The following is a 22,165-nucleotide window of genomic DNA, read 5'->3' as shown; positions in this document are numbered from 1 at the left end:
CACCTGGGGCAGGAGGTCATAGAAGACATCTCTGACTCATCAGCCTTGCCCCCGCCAGCAAGCACAGGCAGCCTCGCCTGCTGTCGATCGGCAGGCGAGACCACGGAGGCCCGGGGACTCGCAGCCTCCCACACCGCACCAATGCGCTCCCACATCACCCGTCATTATTTGATTCAGATGAAGAGCCCCTCCATGTTGATTGTTATTATCCTGCCCCAGAGTGGAGGACTGTTAACCAATCTCCGCCCCCCCGTCCCCCCCCCCCCGTCAAAGTGACGGCAGCCCCAGAACCGGTCCGCTAGGGCCTCCTGTATTCCACAGGGGCCCAGGTGGTAACCGGACTAGCTCCCAACAAAGGAATGGCAGCCTCTTCCCCCCCCCCCCCCCCCAGTGAGCTTTCATGAACAATTATCTGTTGTTCCTGGCGGCTACCCGACCGGAGAGGGTTTCAGTCCTCTGGCCTGTCCTGTCCCCTCGGGGTCTCCGGAACATTCTTTACATTCGTTTTTTTTAAAGTTTGTTCCAGGTAACTTGGAAATTACATCTCGAACCAGCCCAGAGCACCACCCCCCACCCCACCGTCCTCCTCATTAGCCACTGTGGTGTAAGTGAGCACGCAACGAGGAGGATTATGATCTTTGCAAGTTAGAGAAAGCTAAGCAGACGATAGGTCTCGCGACCCATAGCCATCGTACGCCCTCATGGGAGTGCATATTTTAAAAAAGCATTGATTCTGAGAATAGATTTCGCCCTTTTTTCTGGCAACAAAACAGCTGTGTTAAGTTGTTAAAACACCAAACTGAAACCTTTTGAGAAGGAATCATGTCTGCAATTAACCACGATACTTGTGATCATAAGACAAACAAAAAACACACTCTGATAATATGATGCATTGTCCTTGAAACTGATTGGTCCATACCAGAGACGGATTTCTTTTGAGCCTCGTCTTAAACGGTGTTAGACCAGAGGACGCCAAAAGGGGCAAACCTATTCTCATATTTTGGTACTTGCAAAAGGGGGTCCCATGATGTAGCATTGATTCTGTAGAAGTCAACTGTGGACTGGCTTTGACATACACGTACAGTGACTGCGTCTCATCAGCAGGGTTCAGCCTCGCTTGAATCAATGCTGGTGACCTGCCAGATGTTAGAGACAGCTCCTGGTATGACGATTATTGCGTGAGCCTTTCGCCCAGTGACATTGCATTCAACGCAGTGCCAATGCCATGTGGTGTAACAGGGGGATGAGGATTGTTTGCCAGATATGCAATATACACCTGTTGAGCAACACTGACACAAACACACACGTGTGTGTACACATGCACGCAAAAGAAAAATATCCCCCTGTATCGCTTTAACAGACTTGGGGCAAGTGCGGTTAGCGAAGCACCTATGAACGCCGGCACGGCACACGAGGGGCTGGGTAGCCAGCACCACGCCCGGTCGCCTTTGTTTCCCCACTGGCGATGTTTACACACCGCATCAAGTACTAATTTTGAGACTGAGTCGACTTAGGGGAGGCCCGGGACCGGTTCAAACAATCGTCACCGGTGCTGGCCGCGAGCGGGAATCGAACTCGGCTCGCCAGGTTCGTAGCGCTAACCGCTACGCCACCGCTCCCCACTCACTGACACGCACACAGATTAACACACACACGCACGGAGAGATTAAGACACGTAGACACACATGCACACACATGTAGAGAACTCTGTATATAAACAGGGCTGGTGGAAAAACAAGTAGGCTCCGTTTCCAGTCGGACCTGTTTGAAGGAGAGCGTGCGTGAGGATTTGAGATGAGAGAGAGAGGCGAGAGAGAGAGGGGGGGTAAGAGAGAGAGGCGAGAGAGAACAGAAGGAATCGAGAGGGTTGAAGGGAGAGACGGGAGGAAGGAGAGGATGCGAGATGAGAGGGGCGGATGGGGTAGAAAAGATACAGTGGCGTCGCTACCCAGGAAACTTTGGTGTAACGTTGGGCCAACGTTGCCTCAAAGTTGTCCCAACGTTGCCTGAACTTTGCCTCGACGTTGGCATGTTTACTGGGCAAGGAGTACGCTGGGCGTTACAACCGCATCGTGGCCCCACGGGCCGGAGAGATTATGGCGACGAATAGGTGGGTGGAGGGGGTGGTGGAAGGGGGGTGGGGGAGTGGGGGGTGGACGAGGGGGTTGGTAGAGGGGGTGTGGTGGAGGAGGAAATTGGACAGAGGCAATTGGGGGGGGGTCCATTTAATTCGCTGTACCCACCGCCCATGGTCACCACACGGCACTCAGAGTGCACAGAGGAGTGAGCGGAGAGACGGAGGCGACGAGGAAAGGGTTGGTGGTGGGTTGGTTGGGGGGGGGGGCAGCGGGGAGTCGTAGAGAAGAGAGCGGATGGTGGGCGGAGGGGAGTGCGAGGGAGGAGAAGCGATACAGGTGGGGGGTGGGGTCGGAGATGGCATGGATTGGAGTCGGAGAGAGAAAGAGTTTAGAGGGGGGGGGGGAGAGGAGAAGAGAATCATTGGGGTTGAGGGGAGGAGGGGTAAGAGAGAGGTGAGAGATGTAAGTGAGATGCAGAGGAGAGAGAGATAGAAGGTAGAACTTGGGGGGTGGAGGAGAGAGGGGGGGGGGCTAAGAGAGAGATAAGAGAGAGATAAGAGAGGGCTCTCGCTGTCCCGTCACTCGTGCCCGTGTGAATGCGTCACTGCCAGGTGGCGCATTATCTTCCTCGAACATCTCCTCTCTTTGCCTCTCTCTCTGCCCCTCTCTCTTGGCCTCTCTATCTCTCTCTGCCCCTCTCTCTCTCTCCCTGCCCCTCTCTCTCTGCCCTCTCTCTTGGCCTCTCTATCTCTCTCTGCCCCTCTCTCTTTTCCTCTCTCTCTGCCCCTCTCTCTTGGCCTCTCTATCTCTCTCTGCCCCTCTCTCTCTCTCCCTGCCCCTCTCTCTTTTCCTCTCTCCCTGCCCCTCTCTCTTTGCCTCTCTCTCTGTCTCGCGCTTTTATATTTTACTTTCGTCCGCCGACAATTTCTGGAGCCAGCTCTGAGAGCTGCTCAACGTAGCTCTCGGCGACCCGAGTTCAATTCCCGATCATGGCCACCAACACCGGTGGCGATTATCCGAACCGGTCCTGGGCCTCCCCCTAGGTCGACTCGGCCTCAATCGAGTATCTGTTGCTGTGTGTTAAACGCCACCACTAGGGAGACAAAGACGGCCGGACGTGGCGCTGGCCACCCACCCCCTCGTGTGCCGTGCCGACTTTCATAGCTGCTGGGTAACAGCACTTGCCTCAACAGCCTGTTAAAGGCTATACGGGTTATCTTTGTATGTGTGTGTGTAAGTCTGCGTCTGTTATCTGATAAGTGGTGACAATGGATTCAAATGAGTCCTCCGCGAGCTTTGATGGTCTTTGTGATGCTCTAAGCGAAACTCCGAGTAGCAGGTAATCTCAGTTGTTGGTGACGTGGGCTGATGGCGGTGGTGGTTGGTGGTGGTGGTGGTGGGGAGCGGTGGCTCAATGGTTCGATTCCCACTCAAGGCGAATTTTTGAAACTGGTCCAGAGCCCCCCACTCCACCCACTACCCCTACCCCCACCCCCTCCTTGGTCGAGGTCAACTCGGCCTTAAATGAGTGCCTGGTGCAGTGTGTGGTGTACTTTAGCATTGGGGAAACAAAGGCGGCCGGGCGTGGTACTGTCCACAACTCCTGCCTCCCAGGCCCCTTCGTGATAGTGATGATGGGTATCGATGGTTGTCATGGGGTAGTAATGTTGGTTATGGTCATAGTAGTAGTTTTGATGATAATGGTAGTTTTGATGATAATGGTAGTTTATGATGATGATAGTGACGACGATGGTTATAAGAAACGGTCGAGATGAGACTTTGACCGTGGTGATGGTGAGGACGGTGGTACCAATGGTTGTGATGATAATTCCGGCGGTGATGGCGATTTATTTATTTCCATCATTTTAGCTTCTTTGCCCAGGGAAAGCCTCGCCGAGTCTCATCCAGGTCCCTGTCACATTCGTCGCAGGAGGGAGGCGTCGATTTGCTGTCCCATAAACACACTCGTCACCGCTAATTTCGCAGAGAACGTGGTGCAAATCCCATGAAAACACTCCCGCAAAACATAGATTCCTACTAATACGCAACTCAAGAATCGCAAACATGTCGAGATTCCAACCGAGTAATTTTTTTTCGGTGTCATTTTGTTTCAGCGTTCGGGGGTTGTTGTTTTTCGCCCGATACCAGTTACATTGCACGTAAAAAATATTTTTGTTGTTTGTTATTGGGTTACATCGCGTAAATGTAAGTGTGTCGTTAAACCCGCAGCCACCCGACACAGCCAATGAGTAAGGTTTGTCACGTGAATAAAACATGCCAATTGGTGACAAGTACAGCACACCGGTGGGGGTACAGAGTAAACCCACGACATTTACAATTCCCGTTGCGACGTAACCTCGTATCGGTGGGTCTATTTTTTCCATAAGCTATGGCAGGAAACCGGAGAAGCTGGGGGTAAACCGTAGCAGAAATTCGGAGAGAGCGGTCGTACAAACTCCACGCAGGCAGCCGCCCGAATCGGGAATCGAACCCAGGCTCTCGTTGCTGTGAGGTTGCGCTGCCTGGCCGATTTGACTGGCGGCGGTCGTGGTGAGCGGTGTTGTAGTCGAGCCTACGGCGAGTTTGTCAATGTACACGTCCCCGTTTGTTAATTCGCGAGCCGAACGCCCCACGGATGATTAATATGAGGACTTCACGGTAAGAGCTGTCGCTCCCCCTCTTCCCCTCCTGCACCCCCCCCCGCTCTCTCGCCCACCACCCCCGCCCCTCTCCTGCACCCCCCCCCGCCTCATTCTGTGAACACGATCCCAGAATCAATTGGCCATCCACTGCATTCTTAGAATTTACGTTTCACAGTCTTCGTGAACAAAAAAAAACAACTCGGTGATGTCGCCTTCCAAGAAAGTCAGCAATTACAGCCTTGCACCTTACACCCCGCACCCCACTTCTCACCGTCTTAAGTCTCGCTTCGCCGTACAATTAATCCCTGGGGGGGGGAAACAAAAAAATGTCATTCCCCTGGCAAGCATGCCTCGCCGTTTTTCACTCGTTCGTTGTCGACACGATCAAACGAGACGGCCGGCCGGGAAACGTTTGGGCCCAACGTTGACCCAACGTTTCCCCAACGTTTGTCAAAAAGGTGCCCCAACGTTGGGCCCAACGATGAGCCAAACTGTGGCCGGCATTGCGGTGGCCGCACGTGATCCCGGCGAAAGCCGCTGCCCAACCGCTCGAATATTTCGGGCAGATGTTACATCACCATGGCCTCGCAGCAGTGTGAATAATATAAATAATTCGCCGCAAAGTTGGAGCGATTTCTTCCCCCCCCCCCCCCGACGTGCCAACACGCACCACCCTAAGGCCTCAATTGGCGCGTTGAGGCATCGCTCATTCGCATGCCCCGAAGCAGCGGTGGATAAAATCCACATTCCTATGACCGGGTTGGTGTCGAGTCCATCCATAGGACAGCCACTGTGGGGCTCCTAGACAAAAAGTGGTACCTGTTTTATCGACCTCGGAGAGATGGACGACGCCACCGAGTCGAACCCGCGAACCTTTCACGATTCGCAAGTCGCTCGCTCGGCCACCTGCGTCCCGCCCGGCCCGTTATGATACTGTGGTTATCACCAGTAAACACGGGATTTTGGGACAAAGTTGACCCAACGTTGCCCCAATGTTGCCCCAATGTTGACCCAAAGTTGCACCAACGTTAGCCCACCGTTGTCCCACCGTTGTCCCACCGTTGTCCCACCGTTGCCCCAACGTTGCCCCAACGTTGCCCCAACGTTGCCCCAACGTTGCCCCAACGTTGCCCCAACGTTGCCCCAACGTTGCCCCAACGTTGCCCCAACGTTGCCCCAAGGTTACCCCAGCGTTGACCCAACGTTGACCAAAAGGTGCCCCAAAACGTTGCCCCAACGTTGACTCAAACTTGGCATGTTTACCGGGTTTTTTTGTTGCATCGCTGATCGTCCTTTTGACACGGGTTCCCTTTTGCTGCAACAAGTAAAGTTGCTCGTGAACCCAATGGGGGGAGGAAGGAGCCCTTGCGATCGCAACACAAGGGGGGGGGGGGGAGGGGGCGTGATGTAATTTTTAAGAATATTTTTCAGTTTGTTCTCAGTGAATGAGTAAAATATGGCCGCAATAAAACCTTGGCGTGGTTTACGAGGCAATGAATCGAGGAATTTTGTAGAGACGGGGTTTGTGCTGTGTCATAGCGGCAGTGTCCGGCTGACAGGGAGCGTCACCACATCATCATCCCCACGTCATAATCACATCATCATCCCCACGTCATAATCACATCATCATCCCCACGTCATAATCACATCATCATCCCCACGTCATAATCACATCATCATCACCACGTCACAATCACATCATCATCACCACGTCACAATCACATCATCATCACCACGTCACAATCACATCATCATCACCACGTCACAATCAAATCATCATCACCACGTCACAATCACATCATCATCACCACGTCACAATCACATCATCATCACCACGTCACAATCACATCATCATCACCACGTCACAATCACATCATCATCACCACGTCACAATCACATCATCATCACCACGTCACAATCACATCATCATCACCACGTCACAATCACATCATCATCACCACGTCACAATCACATCATCATCACCACGTCACAATCACATCATCATCACCACGTCACAATCACATCATCATCACCACGTCACAATCACATCATCATCACCACGTCACAATCACATCATCATCACCACGTCACAATCACATCATCATCACCACGTCACAATCACATCATCATCACCACGTCACAATCACATCATCATCATCACCACGTCACAATCACATCATCATCATCACCACGTCACAATCACATCATCATCATCACCACGTCACAATCACATCATCATCATCACCACGTCACAATCACATCATCATCACCACGTCACAATCACATCATCATCACCACGTCACAATCACATCATCATCACCACGTCACAATCACATCATCATCTCATCATCATCATCACGTCATCTCAATCACGTCATCACATCATCATCACGTCATCACATCATCACCAACATCACTACATCATCACCAACATCACTACATCATCACCACATCATCACCAACATCACTACGTCACCGAATCACCGCTTCACCACATCACCACATCACCAACCGAGTCAAGCCCGTACAGCTGTAAAGAAGGCCCGGTGCCCGTAACGTCGGGGGCACTGCCGCATACGTTTGCCCGTTTGCGACGGACGACGCGAGGGGTTGAGGTCTCATTGTGAACTCGATCGGCAGCTAAGGTGCGGTGGGGTCAAATGTGGGTACCCTCACCCCTGCACAGACATCTGGGTGCCACGGTGGCTGGAAGATGTTTACAACCTCGCCTGGTGTGCAGGGGCTCATTGTTTTGAACCCGACCCTGACTCCTGCTGTACATTTGGAGTTTGCGTCTCTCCACCCACCCCCCCCCCCCCCCTGGGTCGCGTGTATTTTTCTCCGTGTCCTCTGGTTTTTCCCTCCACATTTAGAATAAAAAACCTCGCGCGTTTAGAGTATTTGGCTGCTCTAATTGTCCACGTGACAATAAGTGCCTTCGTTGAGCTATCATTCGTGATATCCGGGGAGCTTCTGAAAAAGAGCTACAGTGAGAGAAAAAAGTATTTGATCCCCTGCTGATTTTGTACGTGACAAAGAAATGATTAGTCTATAATTTTAATGGTAGGTTTATTTGAACAGTGAGAAACATAATAATAACAACAAAATCCAGAAAAACGCATGTCAAAAATGTTATAAATTGGTTTTCATTTTAATGAGGGAAATAAGTATTTGACCCCTCTGCAAAACATAACTTAATACTTGGTGGAAAAACCCTTGTTGGCAATCACAGAGGTCAGACGTTTCTCATAGTTGGCCACCAGGTTTGCACACATCTCAGGAGGGATTTTGTCCCACTCCTCTTTGCGGATCTTCTCCAAGTCATTAAGGGTTCGAGGCTGACGTTTGACAACTCGAACCTTCAGCTCCCTCCACATATTTTCTATGAGATTAAGGTCTGGAGACTGGCTAGGCCACTCCAGGACCTTAATGTGCTTCTTCTGAGCCACTCCTTTGTTGCCTTGGCCGTGTGTTTTGGGTCATTGTCATGCTGGAATACCCATCCATGACCCATTTTCAATGCCCTGGCTGAGGGAAGGAGGTTCTCACCCAAGATTTGACGGTACATGGCCCCGTCCATCGTCCCTTTGATGCGGTGAAATTGTCCTGTCCCCTTAGCAGAAAAACACCCCCAAAGCATAATGTTTCTACCTCCATGTTTGACGGTGGGGATGGTGTTCTTGGGGTCATAGGCAGCATTCCTCCTCCTCCAAACACGGCGAGTTGAGTTGATGCCAAAGAGCTCCATTTTGGTCTCATCTGACCACAACACTTTCACCCAGTTGTCCTCTGAACAATTCAGATGTTCACGGTGTAGTGTGTTACCAATTGTTTTCTTGGTGACTATGGTCCCAGCTGCCTTGATCATTGACAAGATCCTCCCGTGTAGTTCTGGGCTGATTTCTCACCGTTCTTATGATCATTGCAACTCCACGAGGTGAGATCTTGCATGGAGCCCCAGGCCGAGGGAGATTAACAATTATTTTGTGTTTCTTCCATTTGCGAATAATCGCACCAACTGTTGTCACCTTCTCACCAAGCCGCTTGGCAATGGGCTTGTAGCCCATTCCAGCCTTGTGTAGGTCTACAATCTTGTCCCTGACATCCTTGGAGAGCTCTTTGGTCTTGGCCATGGTGGAGAGTTTGGAATCTGATTGATTGCTTCTGTGGACAGGTGCCTTTTTTATACAGGTAACAAGCTGAGATTAGGATCACTCCCTTTAAGAGTGTGCTCCTAATCTCAGCTCGTTACCTGTATAAAAGACACCTGGGAGCCAGAAATCTTTCTGATTGAGAGGAGGTCAAATACTTATTTCCCTCATTAAAATGCAAATCAATTTATAACATTTTTGACATGCGTTTTTCTCGATTTTGTTGTTGTTATTCTGTCTCTCACTGTTCAAATAAACCTACCATTAAAATTATAGACTGATCATTTCTTTGTCAGTGGGCAAACGTACAAAATCAGCAGGGGATCAAATACTTTTTTCCCTCACTGTATGTGCCCTCCATCTGCTGTACGGACAACATCGAGACGATAGTTGGATTCGTCCCTAACGCCTCTCAAAGTGTCTTTTCCCACTGAAGTCACAGCTGCCGTGATTCTGTTTTTGAGGTCATCCAGATTAGTCGCTAATGGTGGCACAAAAACACCACGGTCTTTTGTGCCACCATGCTCTTTGACATTGGCGGACCAATGCCAAAACGCCGTTGAAACACACGCTGCACCGCAATTACGGATTCAGCCTTGCTGAACTACAGAACGCAAAACAACTTGTGTTGCGGGGTCACCATCTTGCGAATGACTGAGGCTAGGGGCTGTTTGTGCACTGGGAGAGACATCTACCAGTAATCGTTTGAAACGCGATGTTCCTGCCCTTTCAAGTGGTAAGAGTATCATTCATGGGCGGTTCGCGGTTGCAGAGATATAGCGATTTCAAATCGGGTCCATATTTTGAAAACGCCCTGTAATATGTTCATAATGTTGTTAGTGTCTTTACGTATTCGTGTCCGTTGTTTAAAATATGAAGCAAGTTTTTTAGGGTGACGAAGAGGGTAACTTTCGACGCTACCGGAAGGCATGCAGCCACTAACGTGTACTTCCTGTACTCGCTTAACGACCAAATCGCTTTAGCGAACCAATTGCCACCGTGAAGAGGAAGAAGCTCCTGCCGTCGCTTAGCTCGGTCTGGCCAGTGCGGACGAGTCGGCGAAAATCTCTCGCGCCCCCCCCCCCCCCCCCCCAGGAAAGAGCCCAGTGGAGGTGCCTCCGGCGGGGGGAGTCCCTGCCGCCCTTTACCGCCCGTCTTTACCACGCGTTTTGTGATGCTCGTGAAGGTCACGGCTGATGTGTGGCCGCCTGGCTAGGAGGGTGGTCGGGGGCTGGTTTAGGGATAGGTGTGGTGGAGTGTGGGGGGTACGGCGGGCGATGTTGAGGCTGGGAGAGGATGGGTGGATGTGAGTCGCGAGGTCTCAACATCTGAGAGGTCATGGGGTTGAGTGGCTTGAGGTCAACACGCGCGCACGGAGAGACGCCGCTGAAATGATTTCGACGCGGATGTGTCCGTCGTTTCGGCACCCTGGGGGGTGGGCGGTGGGGGGGGGGGGCTGTGGCGGAATTGGATGGGAGGGGGCTGTCGCTGTTGAGTCCGCGAGCCGCTCCGAGTGGCGATGATGAGAGGGCGAGGCAGGCAGATTGGTCGCGGTGGAGTGACCCTGAGTGAGAGTTGCGTCATTCTTGACAGACAGCCGCCGGCCTTGCTACCGCTGCTATTCTACTCGATGCCTGCGTGTCCGCAGTTCCCGTGTCCCCGGAAATAGCAGTAAAGGCGCAGCCCCTGCAATATGTGCGCCGCTGCCGGAACGGAGCCTTCTAGAGCCCCGTCAATGTTTACTGGCCAACTTTTGCACACTGGCGGTTCGCGCGCCAAATATTGTCTCGCAAGTGACGGCATCACATTTATCCCTCCCCTCTATTTAAGACCGAATCAGGAGGAGGATTTCTCCACAACTCTGGCTGCCGCCTGATGACGCTGGTTGTAATTGCGGGCGAAGCGTCGCGGTTAATGGAATTGCAAACGTTGTGGCTTTACTCTCCAAAACACTTGGTGTGCTGTACGAGTAACTAGCCGGCACGTTTTGTTTACCTAACAAACCTTACTAAACGGCCGTGTCGGGTGGTGGCGGGTTTAACGACACATTTATATTTACGCGATCTAACAGGAGAAACTTTTTTCATGGATCTTTCACACTGGCTAAGTTTTGTCTCGAAAGTGGTGGGGAGTAACCACACAAAACCTGCCGATCGACCGGTTGGGTTTTCGGTTGCACCCATTGAGTCTCCTGGGTGGGCATGGGGTTTAAGAGGGCCGGATAATATTTATGATGATGTCGGTGGTGGTGGTGGTGGTGGTGATGAAGATTTCCGCTCATCGGTGACGATTATCTGAATGGGTCCTGGGCCGCCCCTCGGTCGACTCAGACTCAAATGAGTACCTGGTGTTGTGTGTAAACAACATCGCCACTAGGGAGACAAAGGTGGCCAGGCGTGGTGTCGTCCACCCACCCCCTCATGTGCCGTGTCGGCCTTCATAGGTGCTACTCGCTAACAGCACTTGGCCCCAAAGTCTGTTCAAGCTATACGGGGGATCTTTGTCTTTGGTGATGTAGATGATGTTAATGGTAATGACGTTGATATTAATGATAATCACAATGGTGACAATATTAATGAAGATAATATTAATTCCCATCATGAAATTAATTAAGATAGTAATGGCATCGATGATGATATTAACGACGATTTTGCCGATGATATTCACGACGATGATGATGATGATATGAATGACGATGTTGACGTTTATGATGCTGATATTAATGATGATGATGATATTAATGATGGCGACGATGTGTCCGCAGGAGCCAGAGATGCCGCAGGCCGTGATGGACGTGCTGTCGCGGGCTGAAATCCACAGCATCAGCGACCTGCCCTTCCTGCTGCCGTTTGACTCCGTAGGTAAAGCTCAGCCTTGGTTACTTTTACACAACACAAAGACAAAGATCCCCCATCGCGTAGCCTTAACACATTGTTGGGGAAAGTTCTGCTCGGAGGCAGCACCACCGAATGAAAGCCGGCACGGCACACGAGGTGGTGGGTGGCCAGCACTGCGCCCGGCCGCCTTTGTCTTCCCGGTACTCGTGTTTATTACCCACCACCCTAGGTACTCATTTAAGGCTGAGTAAACCTGGGTGGTGGTTAAGGGGGGGAGGGATCCAGATATGATGCTGGGAATGGATCTCGGGTCGCTGGGTTCGTAGCCGCAGCGCGCTAACCGCACTACACGACTGCTTCGCGCCAACACCAGCACCACCACAACAACCGCCACCACCACCACCACCGTCATTATCATCCATCATCATCGTCGCGAGAACGGATAACGTCACCGCGCGAGAGTGGCAAGTGAACTCACGTGCGTCTAGAGGGACTTAACAACAGCTGTGTTTGTGTATCAGTGGCACTCGTGCCGTGCCGAGTGCGTGTTGGGTGCGTGCACGCGCGCGTTTATCTCTCAAGGCGCTCCGCCACCTCGCAGGGGTGTGCGGGGCGGGTGGGGGGACGGCGTAGGGATGAGTCTGCAAGAGTCACGTAAATTTGTCCCTTGGGGGCAGGGCTCTGGGCAGGGCTCTGGGCAGGGCTCTGGGTAGGGCTTTAGGCTGGGCTCTGGGCAGGGCTCTGGGCAGGGCTCTGGGCAGGGCTCTGGGCAGGGCTCTGGGCAGGGCTCTGGGCAGGGCTCCGGGCAGGGCTCTGGGCAGGGCTCCGGGCAGGGCTCCGGGCAGGGCTCTGGGCAGGGCTCGGGGCAGGGCTCGGGGCAGGGCTCGGGGCAGGGCTCGGGGCAGGGCAGGCCTTTGAGCGTGCGGTAGCGCTGGGCTCGTAGACAGATTTTCAGTGTGCAGGCGGTGGAACTGCAACGTGGGCCCGCGGGCGGCGAGGAGACCCAGGAGGGGAGTTGGACAGCAGGCAGCGCGAGGTGGATGGTGCTCATTTGATTTCTTGAACCAGTGCACAGGCAGAGCTGGTCCAGGGCATGGCCAGTGTGGTGCTGGGTGATTAAATGAAGAAAGAGAGAGAGGGGGAGGGGGGGAGTGGGGGTGGGGGGCTTTTGTTAGAGCCATAGACAGACAGAGAAGAGGGCTCGGAGAGAGTTACTGCCAAGCAGAGGGAAGGCGACAGAGCGAGAGAGAGATACACAATGAGACACGCAGTGAGACAGACAGACAGACACTGGGGGTGGGGGGGGGGTGGGGGAGGGGTCACTACTCCACGAGAAAAAAATTCCACAGCGCCAAGTCTACAACTGCCACGCGCGTTTATTACTGCAGATTCAACAGAACTTTTTTTTTTCCGGCCGGGTGGCATCAGATTGTCAGAGACGCCGATGAGACCGGGTTCGAATACCGGTTACATCCACCGCCTGCGTTGAAGCCGGCTGTCACCGTTGCGTCACGAGTCGGCGGCCAGCAGGGCGCGGGCGCCGACGAGTCACGGCAAGGATCCACGAACTCGCACAGAGAGCCGTAGACTCGCGCGGTGAGGACACGTGCACGGCGGCAGGCGTGGGCACGCACCACGTGACGCCGCGACGGGGGTGGCAACCGGTTGGCGCAAACCGCTCGCAGGCCCGGTTGCGGAGGCGTTCACGTGTAAAGGCGATTCGGGTGCGCGCAACCGATTGCGAGTCGCGCGTGACCGATTGTGAGTTGCGCGCAACCGATTGCGAGTCGCGCGTGACTGATTGTGAGTTGCGTGCAACCGATTGCGAGTCGCGCGCAACCGATTTGCGAGTCGCGCGCAACCGATTTGCGAGTCGCGCGCAACCGATTTGCGAGTCGCGCGCAACCGATTGCGAGTCGCGAGCGACCGACCGCTCGGCGTTGGGGACCCGGCGGGCAGTCGCTTCCGCGGGGAGAACGCGACCGGTGCCGGTTGTGGTCGCGTCGACAGGATTTGCCGCGACGACCTCTTGACCTTGACCTTGGCGTCTTCAATGGGGAGAATGGGGCAGCCGTGTGTGTGTGTGTGGTGGCGGGGGGGAGGGGGTGCATAGTTGGGTGGATTGTGGGGGGGGGGGGGAGGAGATGGAGGGAAGCGAGCACGACGCAGATCTGCACCGATCGTTTACCGCGCTGATGGAACCACGGATCTCCCCCCCCGCCCGCCCCGCGAACTAGCTGGGTAGCTGGCTACCCGGGACTTTCCGCGTAACAAATGAACGTTGAATCGATTGCTTGACGCTCACCGTGTCGACAAACACCCCCCCCCCCCCAATCACACGCCCCCTCTTCCAAGCTCTTGAGCTCACGACGAGGTGGAGCTCACGGCTCTCCTGCCTCACTTCGCCTCTTCAAAACAAAAACGAACGTCCGTCAACATTGGCGAGAGAGCGAGAAAAAGAGAGCGGGGGGGGAGCGGGAGGGAGCGAGAAAAAGAGAGCGAGGGAGAGCGGGGGAGAGCGAGAAAAAGAGAGCGGGGGAGAAGGAGAGCGAGAGAGGGAGAGCGAAGGGGACGCGTTGGACTTTAACCTGCGCGTTCCACTTCACGCGCCCCGCGGAAGCAAACACAAGGGAACTGGTCCTGAATCACATGGCCACGTCTTTCGCCACCTCTCTTATTCTCGCCCGCCTTTCAGGAGGGGGTGTCCGCTCTGGTGGGGGCGGGGCGGGGGGGGGCAGAGGGGCAGGGGGTGGCCTTGTTTGATTCCCTCACGTGTGTCTGTGTTTTTTTTTGCTTTGTGCCAAACTCTCACGGACTTTTAGAGCAGCAAAAGCCCCACCGACTCTGCTGATGAGACGCTGGGTTTTTTTTGTTGCACGTGTCAAAAACCGGACCACGGTTTTCTTGCGTTGAGCCCAATGCTTGCGAATGTGCCGCGTTCATTGCTGACGCGTGCGTGCTGAACTTCCTTCGCACCGCACGTAGCCGACCGGGGGAAGGACAACAAACTAAACACGAGAAGCAGCATTTCTAAAGGAATGAGTTTGTCAACCGAGATTTAAAAACGCATAGCTCCATCGGCTTGCTAACATCGGCAGGAAGAGCGTTCCAGACGGCCGTAGAAGTGCGGTGACCATCTTTGTTCGATGGTTGAGCCAGAAACCGTTTCATTGTGCTGCTACTCCTGCTGCTGCTGCTGGAACGACAACGCGCTCCCACAAGGCCGTGTTGCTGCTGGGATGTGTTAAATGACATAAATACACGACACTTTAATATTCCATTGGGGAGGGACAGATCCGGGAAGGACGTGCGAAGAGTCTGGGTGCTTTCTTCCGTCGCTTCGCGTTCTCCGCATGCGATGGCAGTAGATGCACCGAGTGTTGACCCCCGCTCGATTCGAGAGGTGGCGTTTACTCCGATTGCCGGTTCGAAGCTTGGGTGGTGCTGATTGTGGCTGGCCCACTTCACGTCATGGCCCCATGGGCCCCGTGCTCGGCATGCAAGCAATCGGTGCGATTTGAAGGCAAAGTCCGGTTTCTGATTATGTATAAGTGGGGATCGAGTGTTGTTCCCACGCACACGGAAACGGAGAACTGGGGCACTGGCTTTATGCTCTCTAGCCGGTAGAGTTTCTGTGTGTGGCATCTCCTTGCATTCCCCCGCACCCCCGCCTTCACACATTACGCTACAAATGTCCACGTGATGATGAGCCACTTTCATCGAGCTGTCATTTGTGGCCAGGTCGCTTCCGAAAAAAATAAGCTCGTAACTCAGTGGGCTTTACCGGGTAAGATGACATTTTTTTAAAAAATAGTTTTGAGTGATTTCCTTACCTTCCCTCTGCTTTGCGCTCCTATCGTGTGTTTTTTTTGTTTTGTTGTGACCGTTCGTCGTTGTGACTTTCTCACGACGCCCTCCGGGACACGGGCGGCAAGACGTCGCCGCGCGCCGTTCGGAACCTCCGCCGGACTTTTTCGCGAAGCCCGTCTCGGAAGTGAGGGGCCGTCGGATCCTTGGTCGGATCCATCGTCGGGCAATCGCACGGGCCGCGTGGTGCGGGTGTGGTGAAGTGCGGGTGGGGTGACTTGCGGGGAACACTGCAGGCCCCTTGCCCAGGACGCCTGAGCCCAGCGGGGAAGAGTCGGCCACAAAAGAAAAAAAAACCCATCCTGGAGCTCGGTGGTCGGAGGCCCCTTCCTTCCGTCAATGGTGGTCGCGAACGAGCAGTTGCGGAGCTGCGCCTTTGTCTTTGCCTACCGTCGTTGACGTCACGCGCGCCGCGGCCGGACGCAGCGAAGTCCGGCTGCAGATGTCCTCCCGCTGCGGCGTGACGTGAAGACCCGGGAGACGCAGCGGGAACGTTTACCGTGAAGGGAAGAGGGCTTCACAGCTCATCGGATTCCGCCAGTCCGAATGAGAGATTCTGACGATTCCGAAGGGCCGCACGCTTGGCCGGATGATTCGCTGCGCTCGGACTGAGGCCGTCCTCAACCCCAACCACGCGCGCAGACGATGGCAGACCACAAGGGGATGATCACGCGGGGACAGCGACCCGCCCGTAGCGGCGTCAGCCGAGGGCCCCATCGCAAACGACGGATGCCACCTTTAAATGATCGACTGCTCTGCCCCTTGAGGAATCGTCGCGCCGAGCGGGCAACGTTTTTTTTTCCGTGAGAGATTGAGTGGGGCGACTCGGCGAGAGAGAGCGGGGACGACTTGGAGATAGAGAGAGAGAGAAAGGGCGACTCAAAGGCGCCAGGAGAAGCCACCACAGACGGGATGGAAGGCAGCACCAGTAGAAGCCACGTGAAAAAAATATCGCTCGTTTTCTTTGTTTACACATCCCATAAGCCGGGTTCGGCCTCATGCGAGTGCATCATTTCTACAGCACTGGTTCGGTGACGAGTAAAACTCTGGCCCGATTTCAACATTCAGTGTCTCATCAGCAGAGTCGGGCTCACTTGCGCTGGCTTCTACACAAAGCAGACCTCTCTGGCTTGTTCAGACCGGCGCTGATGGTTTACTGCCCGATGTCTGGAGGAAAGGACCCCCCCCGTGCCCTACCCCCCCCCTCCTCTCTCTGTGTGTGTGTGAGATGCGGGTTCCTCCTCGTTGGACGCAAGAGCGCCACTTTGTCTCATCGTCAGTGTCGACGTGGGACGATGCCACGTGGCACGCGCTCTCCGGCACGCCTGTGAAGGGCCGCCACTTTGGTGCACGAGGGGGGGGGGGGTGGGTGGCCTAACGCCACGCCCGGCCGCCTTTGTCTCCCTGGTGGCCAGGGGTACTCGGCTTAGGCCCAGTGGACCTAGGGGAGGCCCGGGACCGGTTTCAGATGATCGTCGCCGGGTGTTAGCCGTGAGCGGGGTTCGAAACCCGGCTTGTGCCGAGTTCGTAGCGCCGCGTAGCGCCGACAGCTGCGCCACCGCTCCCCGCCACCCTCGCCGCAAGCGGTTGACCTCCCCTCGCAGCGCGCCTCCGTGGACTTGTTTCTCGCCCGCGCGTACGATCAGCAGCCGTGGTCAATCCACTGCTGGATGAATGCCCTACTCCCCAAGCTATCACTACCATCGTCATCAGCTGTGGTCAATCCACTGCTGGATGAATGCCCTACTCCCCAAGCTATCACTACCATCGTCATCAGCCGTGGTCAATCCACTGCTGGATGAATGCCCTACTCCCCAAGCCATCGCTACCAGGTGTCAGGGTCGATCCCGACTCTGACGCTTGCTGTATATTTGGAGTTTGCGGTGTCACACTCCCCGTGGCCACGTGGATTTTTTCTCCGGGTTTTCCCCTCCACATTCAGAATCGACATCGCGCGTTTAGACTACTTGGCTGCTATAAACTTCCACGTGATAAGCCACTTCGTTGGGCCATCATATGTGGGCCAAGCCGCTTCTGAGGAGGAGCTGCATGCAGCTCAGTGGGCCTTACCTGGCGAAATAAAACACATGATAGTTGTGCTATTTGTGTAGGGAGCGGTTGGTGCAGCAGTCCGGCGCTCCGCGTCACGAACCCGGCGTGGCCGATTGCGATCCCCGCTCGCAGCGCCAGTGACGATCATCTGAAACCGGTACCTGGGCCCTCCGCTAGGTGGACTCGGCCTCAAATGAGCAGTACCCGGTGCGGTGTGCAAAACATCGTCACTGGAGAGAGACAAAGGCGGCCGGGGCGTGGCGCTGGGGCCAACCCAACCAAACTCGGCCTGCGCGGGGGGGGGGGGGGGGGGGTGCACACTCGCGAACGTCGCTCGCGCCCCGGCATTCTGCTGGAGGCTGCGACAGGGCACCTTTTGTGTTTGACGCGTGACGCTACAGGTGTCATCGTCGTCCGCCTGCACCCCCCCCCCCCCCCCTCGTTATCGCTCTGCCATTTCACGCGCGGTGTCACCTCGTCACCGTGGGACCTTATCGCACCCCCCCCCCCTCCCCCGCTCGCACCCTTGCTGTTTGAGTTCACAAGGTGCCCTATTGTTTGGCGGGCGCTATACCGCACGGCGCTGCCTCCAGTGCAATGTTCATATCAACACGGAGCCCCCCCCCCCCCCACACACACACACACACTGGGTGGACACTCACGTCCATAAAAAAACACAAAGATCCCCCGTATAGCCTCTAACAGAGGTGTTGGGGCAAGTGCTGTTAGGGAGCAGCACTTGCCCCAACTGGCATGGCACACGAGAGGGGGTGGGTGCGTTTGTCTCCCTCGTGACGATGTATACACGGCTCACCAGGTACTCATTTGAGGCTGACTCGACCTGGCGGAGACCCAGGAGGACCGGTTCAGATCATCTTCACCGACGCTCGCCGAGGCTGGGGAATCTTTAACTCGGCCCGTTGCCGATTTTCGGCGGGAGAGACAAAGGCGGCCGGGGCTGGCTTGCCTGCGTGCCCCAACAGTCCACGGAGGCCGTAATGGGTGTCGCGCGTGTGTCGAAACTTCTTTCGCACCGTACGTCGCCAACCGTGATAATCGAAGATGCTGGCTGGGAAGGACAACAAACTTAAACACACACACACACATCAGTTCTAAAGTAAGGAGTTTCACTTCGGCCGGCGGGAAGATTTAGAGAGGACGCCAAAAGGCGGGCTAGGCTCAAAAGAAAGCCGCCTCTGGTGTGGACCAATCAGTTTCAAAGACGATGCGTATATTATCAGAGTGTTTCTTGTTTGCCTTCTGACCACGAGTTTTGTGGTTAATGCAGACATTATTCCTTGGTAAAAAGGTTTCAGTTTGGTGTTTCAACATCTTAACACCCGTTTTTGTTGCCAGAAAAAAGGGGAACACTTATTCTCAAGATTTAGAGAGGATGGATAATTCATATTAGAGGGGGGGGGGGGGTTGTTTTTAGGGGTCGGCTGCGTAAATTTATAAATGCGTTGTTAAACGTGACGACCCTTACTAGTTGGCTGTGTCGGGTGGTGGCGGGTTTAACGACACATATTTTTACGCAATCTAACCCAAACAAAATAAACCTCTTATTATGGATGATATTGGTCGCGAACGCCGACTACCTGTTAGGATGGATAAATCGTTGTCTTTTATTTTGGGGGGGTGGCTGGGTAGGGACGGGCGGTCTTTATTTGTTTGGGCTGGTGCGGTGCCAGATGGAAACCGAGATTGGGTTATCTGGGCGATGCGAGGAAGACGAGCGCGGCGATCTGTCCCTGCTGCTGCTACTGCTGTGCGAACAAACCGGCCAAAGGAGCAGCAGCAGCAACAACAACGCCAGTGGCGGCGGCTGCCCACCACAATGGGCCGCTTGTGCCGCACCAAGCCACCACCCCGCCCCCCCCCCCGAGCGAAGTTTACAAAACGCCACGGCCCAGTGAATGGATTCGTGGGGCGCCCGGCACGCAGAGAGACAGAGACGGACATAGACGGAGACACAGACGGAGACACAGACGAATACATAGAGATGAAGAGACACAGACGGTGAGACGGAAGACACGGAGACACAGAGATGGAAGAGACACAGAGATGGAAGAGACACAGAGATGGAAGAGACACAGAGATGGAAGAGACACAGAGATGGAAGAGACACAGAGATGGAAGAGACACAGAGATGGAAGAGACACAGAGATGGAAGAGACACAGAGATGGAAGAGACAGAGAGATGGAAGAGACAGAAAGATGGAAGAGACAGAGAGATGGAAGAGACACAGACACAGAGAGACACAGACACAGAGAGACGCTCATATATCCAGCTCGGCTCTAACAATGGCAGTGGCCACATTGTGTAAGTGACCACCGCCTTCGTCTGTATGTATTACGTCTGGACGTGTACGTTGAACTTCGTTCGCACCGTACAGTAGCCAACCATGCTAATCGGAGGCGCGGATGATGGTTAACTCCAGCAACGAAGAAAAGTCCTCCGCTGCTGATGATGCTGCTGCTGACGACTCCTAAATATCGAGGGATTACCCCAATCACACACACGAAAAATACAAATAAAATAAGAGTAGCTCGGTTTTCTACGGCGCAAATTCGCGCAATGCCTCAAAGCGCGCGGGTGGCGGTGTCCATCGGTAGCGAGTCGTGGGGTTGTTTGCCTCTGAGGAGCGAACAACAACAACAAGACAGAACGGGGAAGAAAAACCACGCGCATGCACGGAGTCTCGGACGGTTTCCCCACAACGACGGTCAAGTTCCATCATAAGACGACGATTCGTTTGACCGATTTGGCCAAGTTTCTACACAGTTAACCCCCCCCCTCCCCCTCCAAATCGGCGGCAAACGAGACATTCTCCTACAGCTGCGATCCCATTGGACAACGACGACGATGATGGCGATGGTGGTGATGGTGATGATGGTGGTGACGACGATGACGGTGGTGGTGGTGCCAACGACGACAATGGTGATAACGATGACGATGGTGGTTACGATGATGACGATGATAATGATGGTGGTGACAATGATGATGTTGGTGACGATTATAATGATGGTGGTAATGGTGAGGGGAGGTGGGGAACCTTTGTCTTTATCTCGTAGAGATTTTGTGGAATATGGGGGTGATGCTTGCGTGCGTGGGCAACAACAAAAACCGCAGTTTTATTTTCATCAAAGTCCAACGATTCGCACCATCCCTCGCCCTCCGCTAGCGTGGGGTTTTATTGCGCCGGGTTTTGAAAAAGCATTTCTATAAAATAAAATAAAACACCAACGCGTCGGGCTGATGATTATACACGAAGGCAAAGATCCCCCGCATAGCCTTCAACAGAGCGTTGGGGCAAGTGCTGCGAGCGAGTAGCAGCACCTATGAAGGGTCGGCACGGCACACGAGGAGGGGGTGGACCAACACCACGCCCGGCCGCCTTTGTCTCCCCCAGTGGCGATGTTTACCTCACACCGTGCCGGGCACTCATTTGAGGCCGAGTCGACCTAGGGGAGGAGGCCCAGGACCGGCTCGGAGATAATTCGTCACCGTTTTGTCGGCCGCGAGCGGGAATCGAACTCGCGAGTTTGCCGGCTTGGTGACGCGGCGTAGCGCTGACCGCCCCACCGCCGCTCCCCCACGGGGTGGCTCGCACGGTTCTGTGACATCACAGGCGGCAAGTTAACCCGATGGCGGTGGCTCAAGGGCGCAGCCCTGCGGTCGCTTGGCTCGCCCCACTGCTGCCAGAAAGGGATGCCCACTTAGAGGAGGAGGAAGCTCGAGAGAGGGAGAGAGAGAGAGAGTCCCTGCTCTAGTCGAAGGCGTTTGGCCTACTCTTCCACACTGGCCAGACATCTTGGAAGGGGTGGGGTGTACCCCTCCCCCCCCTCTGCCCATCCCACATTCTACTGTTTTGGCCTACTCGTCCACTTCCGGCCTCCTCCTCCTCCTCCACGCTGGTCAAGACACCGTGGAAGGGTATTAACCGGGGCGGCCGCTGGGTTTCGAACCCCGCGAACCTCTGCAACGGCGCGCTGCCGCGCGGACCTCGTCGCCGCCAGGAACCGGGATTCAAAAGCCGGACTCTCCCGAGAATCCGTCTCGTGGTTTAGGAACCCGGCATCACCCGGGCCACATCGAAGTAAAAGATCCCCCCCTGTTATAGCCGTGACAGACTGTTGGGGCGAACCAATCCCCTCGTGTGCCGTGCCAGGCCTTCACAGGCCCTCGTTAACAGCACTTGCCCCAACAGACTGCGAAGGCTATACGGTGGAGGTGGGAGGGGGGGAGGGATCTTTGTCTTTGTAAGCTACAGTACATACTTAACAAATACGACCTTTGGAACTGAAACAAAACGGGGCGGTAGTTTTGGAATGTATGGATTATGACCGCCTTCCACCGACCGACTCGGCCGCTTTCCGGGCAGGCGCACAGAGATGCCTAGAATATTCAACACCGCCACCACCATCATCACCATCATCATCATCTTCATATCCGTGGCCTTGAGCCAGCGGTGAAGGTCCACGTGCATTAATAACAATAACAACGATAACGACCACAGCCTCACGGAGTCGTGAGA

At 54.5% G+C, this 22,165-nt stretch overlaps 1 protein-coding gene across 3 annotated transcripts in view; it reads left to right on the top strand.

Moving 5' to 3' along the window:
* Positions 1-22,165, top strand: part of LOC116949539 (platelet-derived growth factor subunit A-like) — a 49,712-nt gene that overhangs the window by 6,023 nt on the left and 21,524 nt on the right. For 2 of the 3 annotated variants that reach the window (XM_032966955.2, XM_032966954.2), the window contains exon 2: positions 11,636-11,732. In XM_032966955.2, the coding sequence (XP_032822846.1) occupies positions 11,636-11,732 (97 nt within the window). Of the gene's footprint in view, positions 1-11,635; positions 11,733-22,165 lie in introns of those variants that run through there. The other variant, XM_076072403.1, reaches the window with a different exon arrangement.

Source organism: Petromyzon marinus, chromosome 37 (assembly GCF_048934315.1).
Source record: "Petromyzon marinus isolate PM22_M1 ecotype Great Lakes invasive population chromosome 37, UKy_Petmar_22M1.pri1.0, whole genome shotgun sequence".
NCBI lineage: Eukaryota > Metazoa > Chordata > Hyperoartia > Petromyzontiformes > Petromyzontidae > Petromyzon > Petromyzon marinus.
This window is presented reverse-complemented; position numbering and strand designations above follow the sequence as displayed.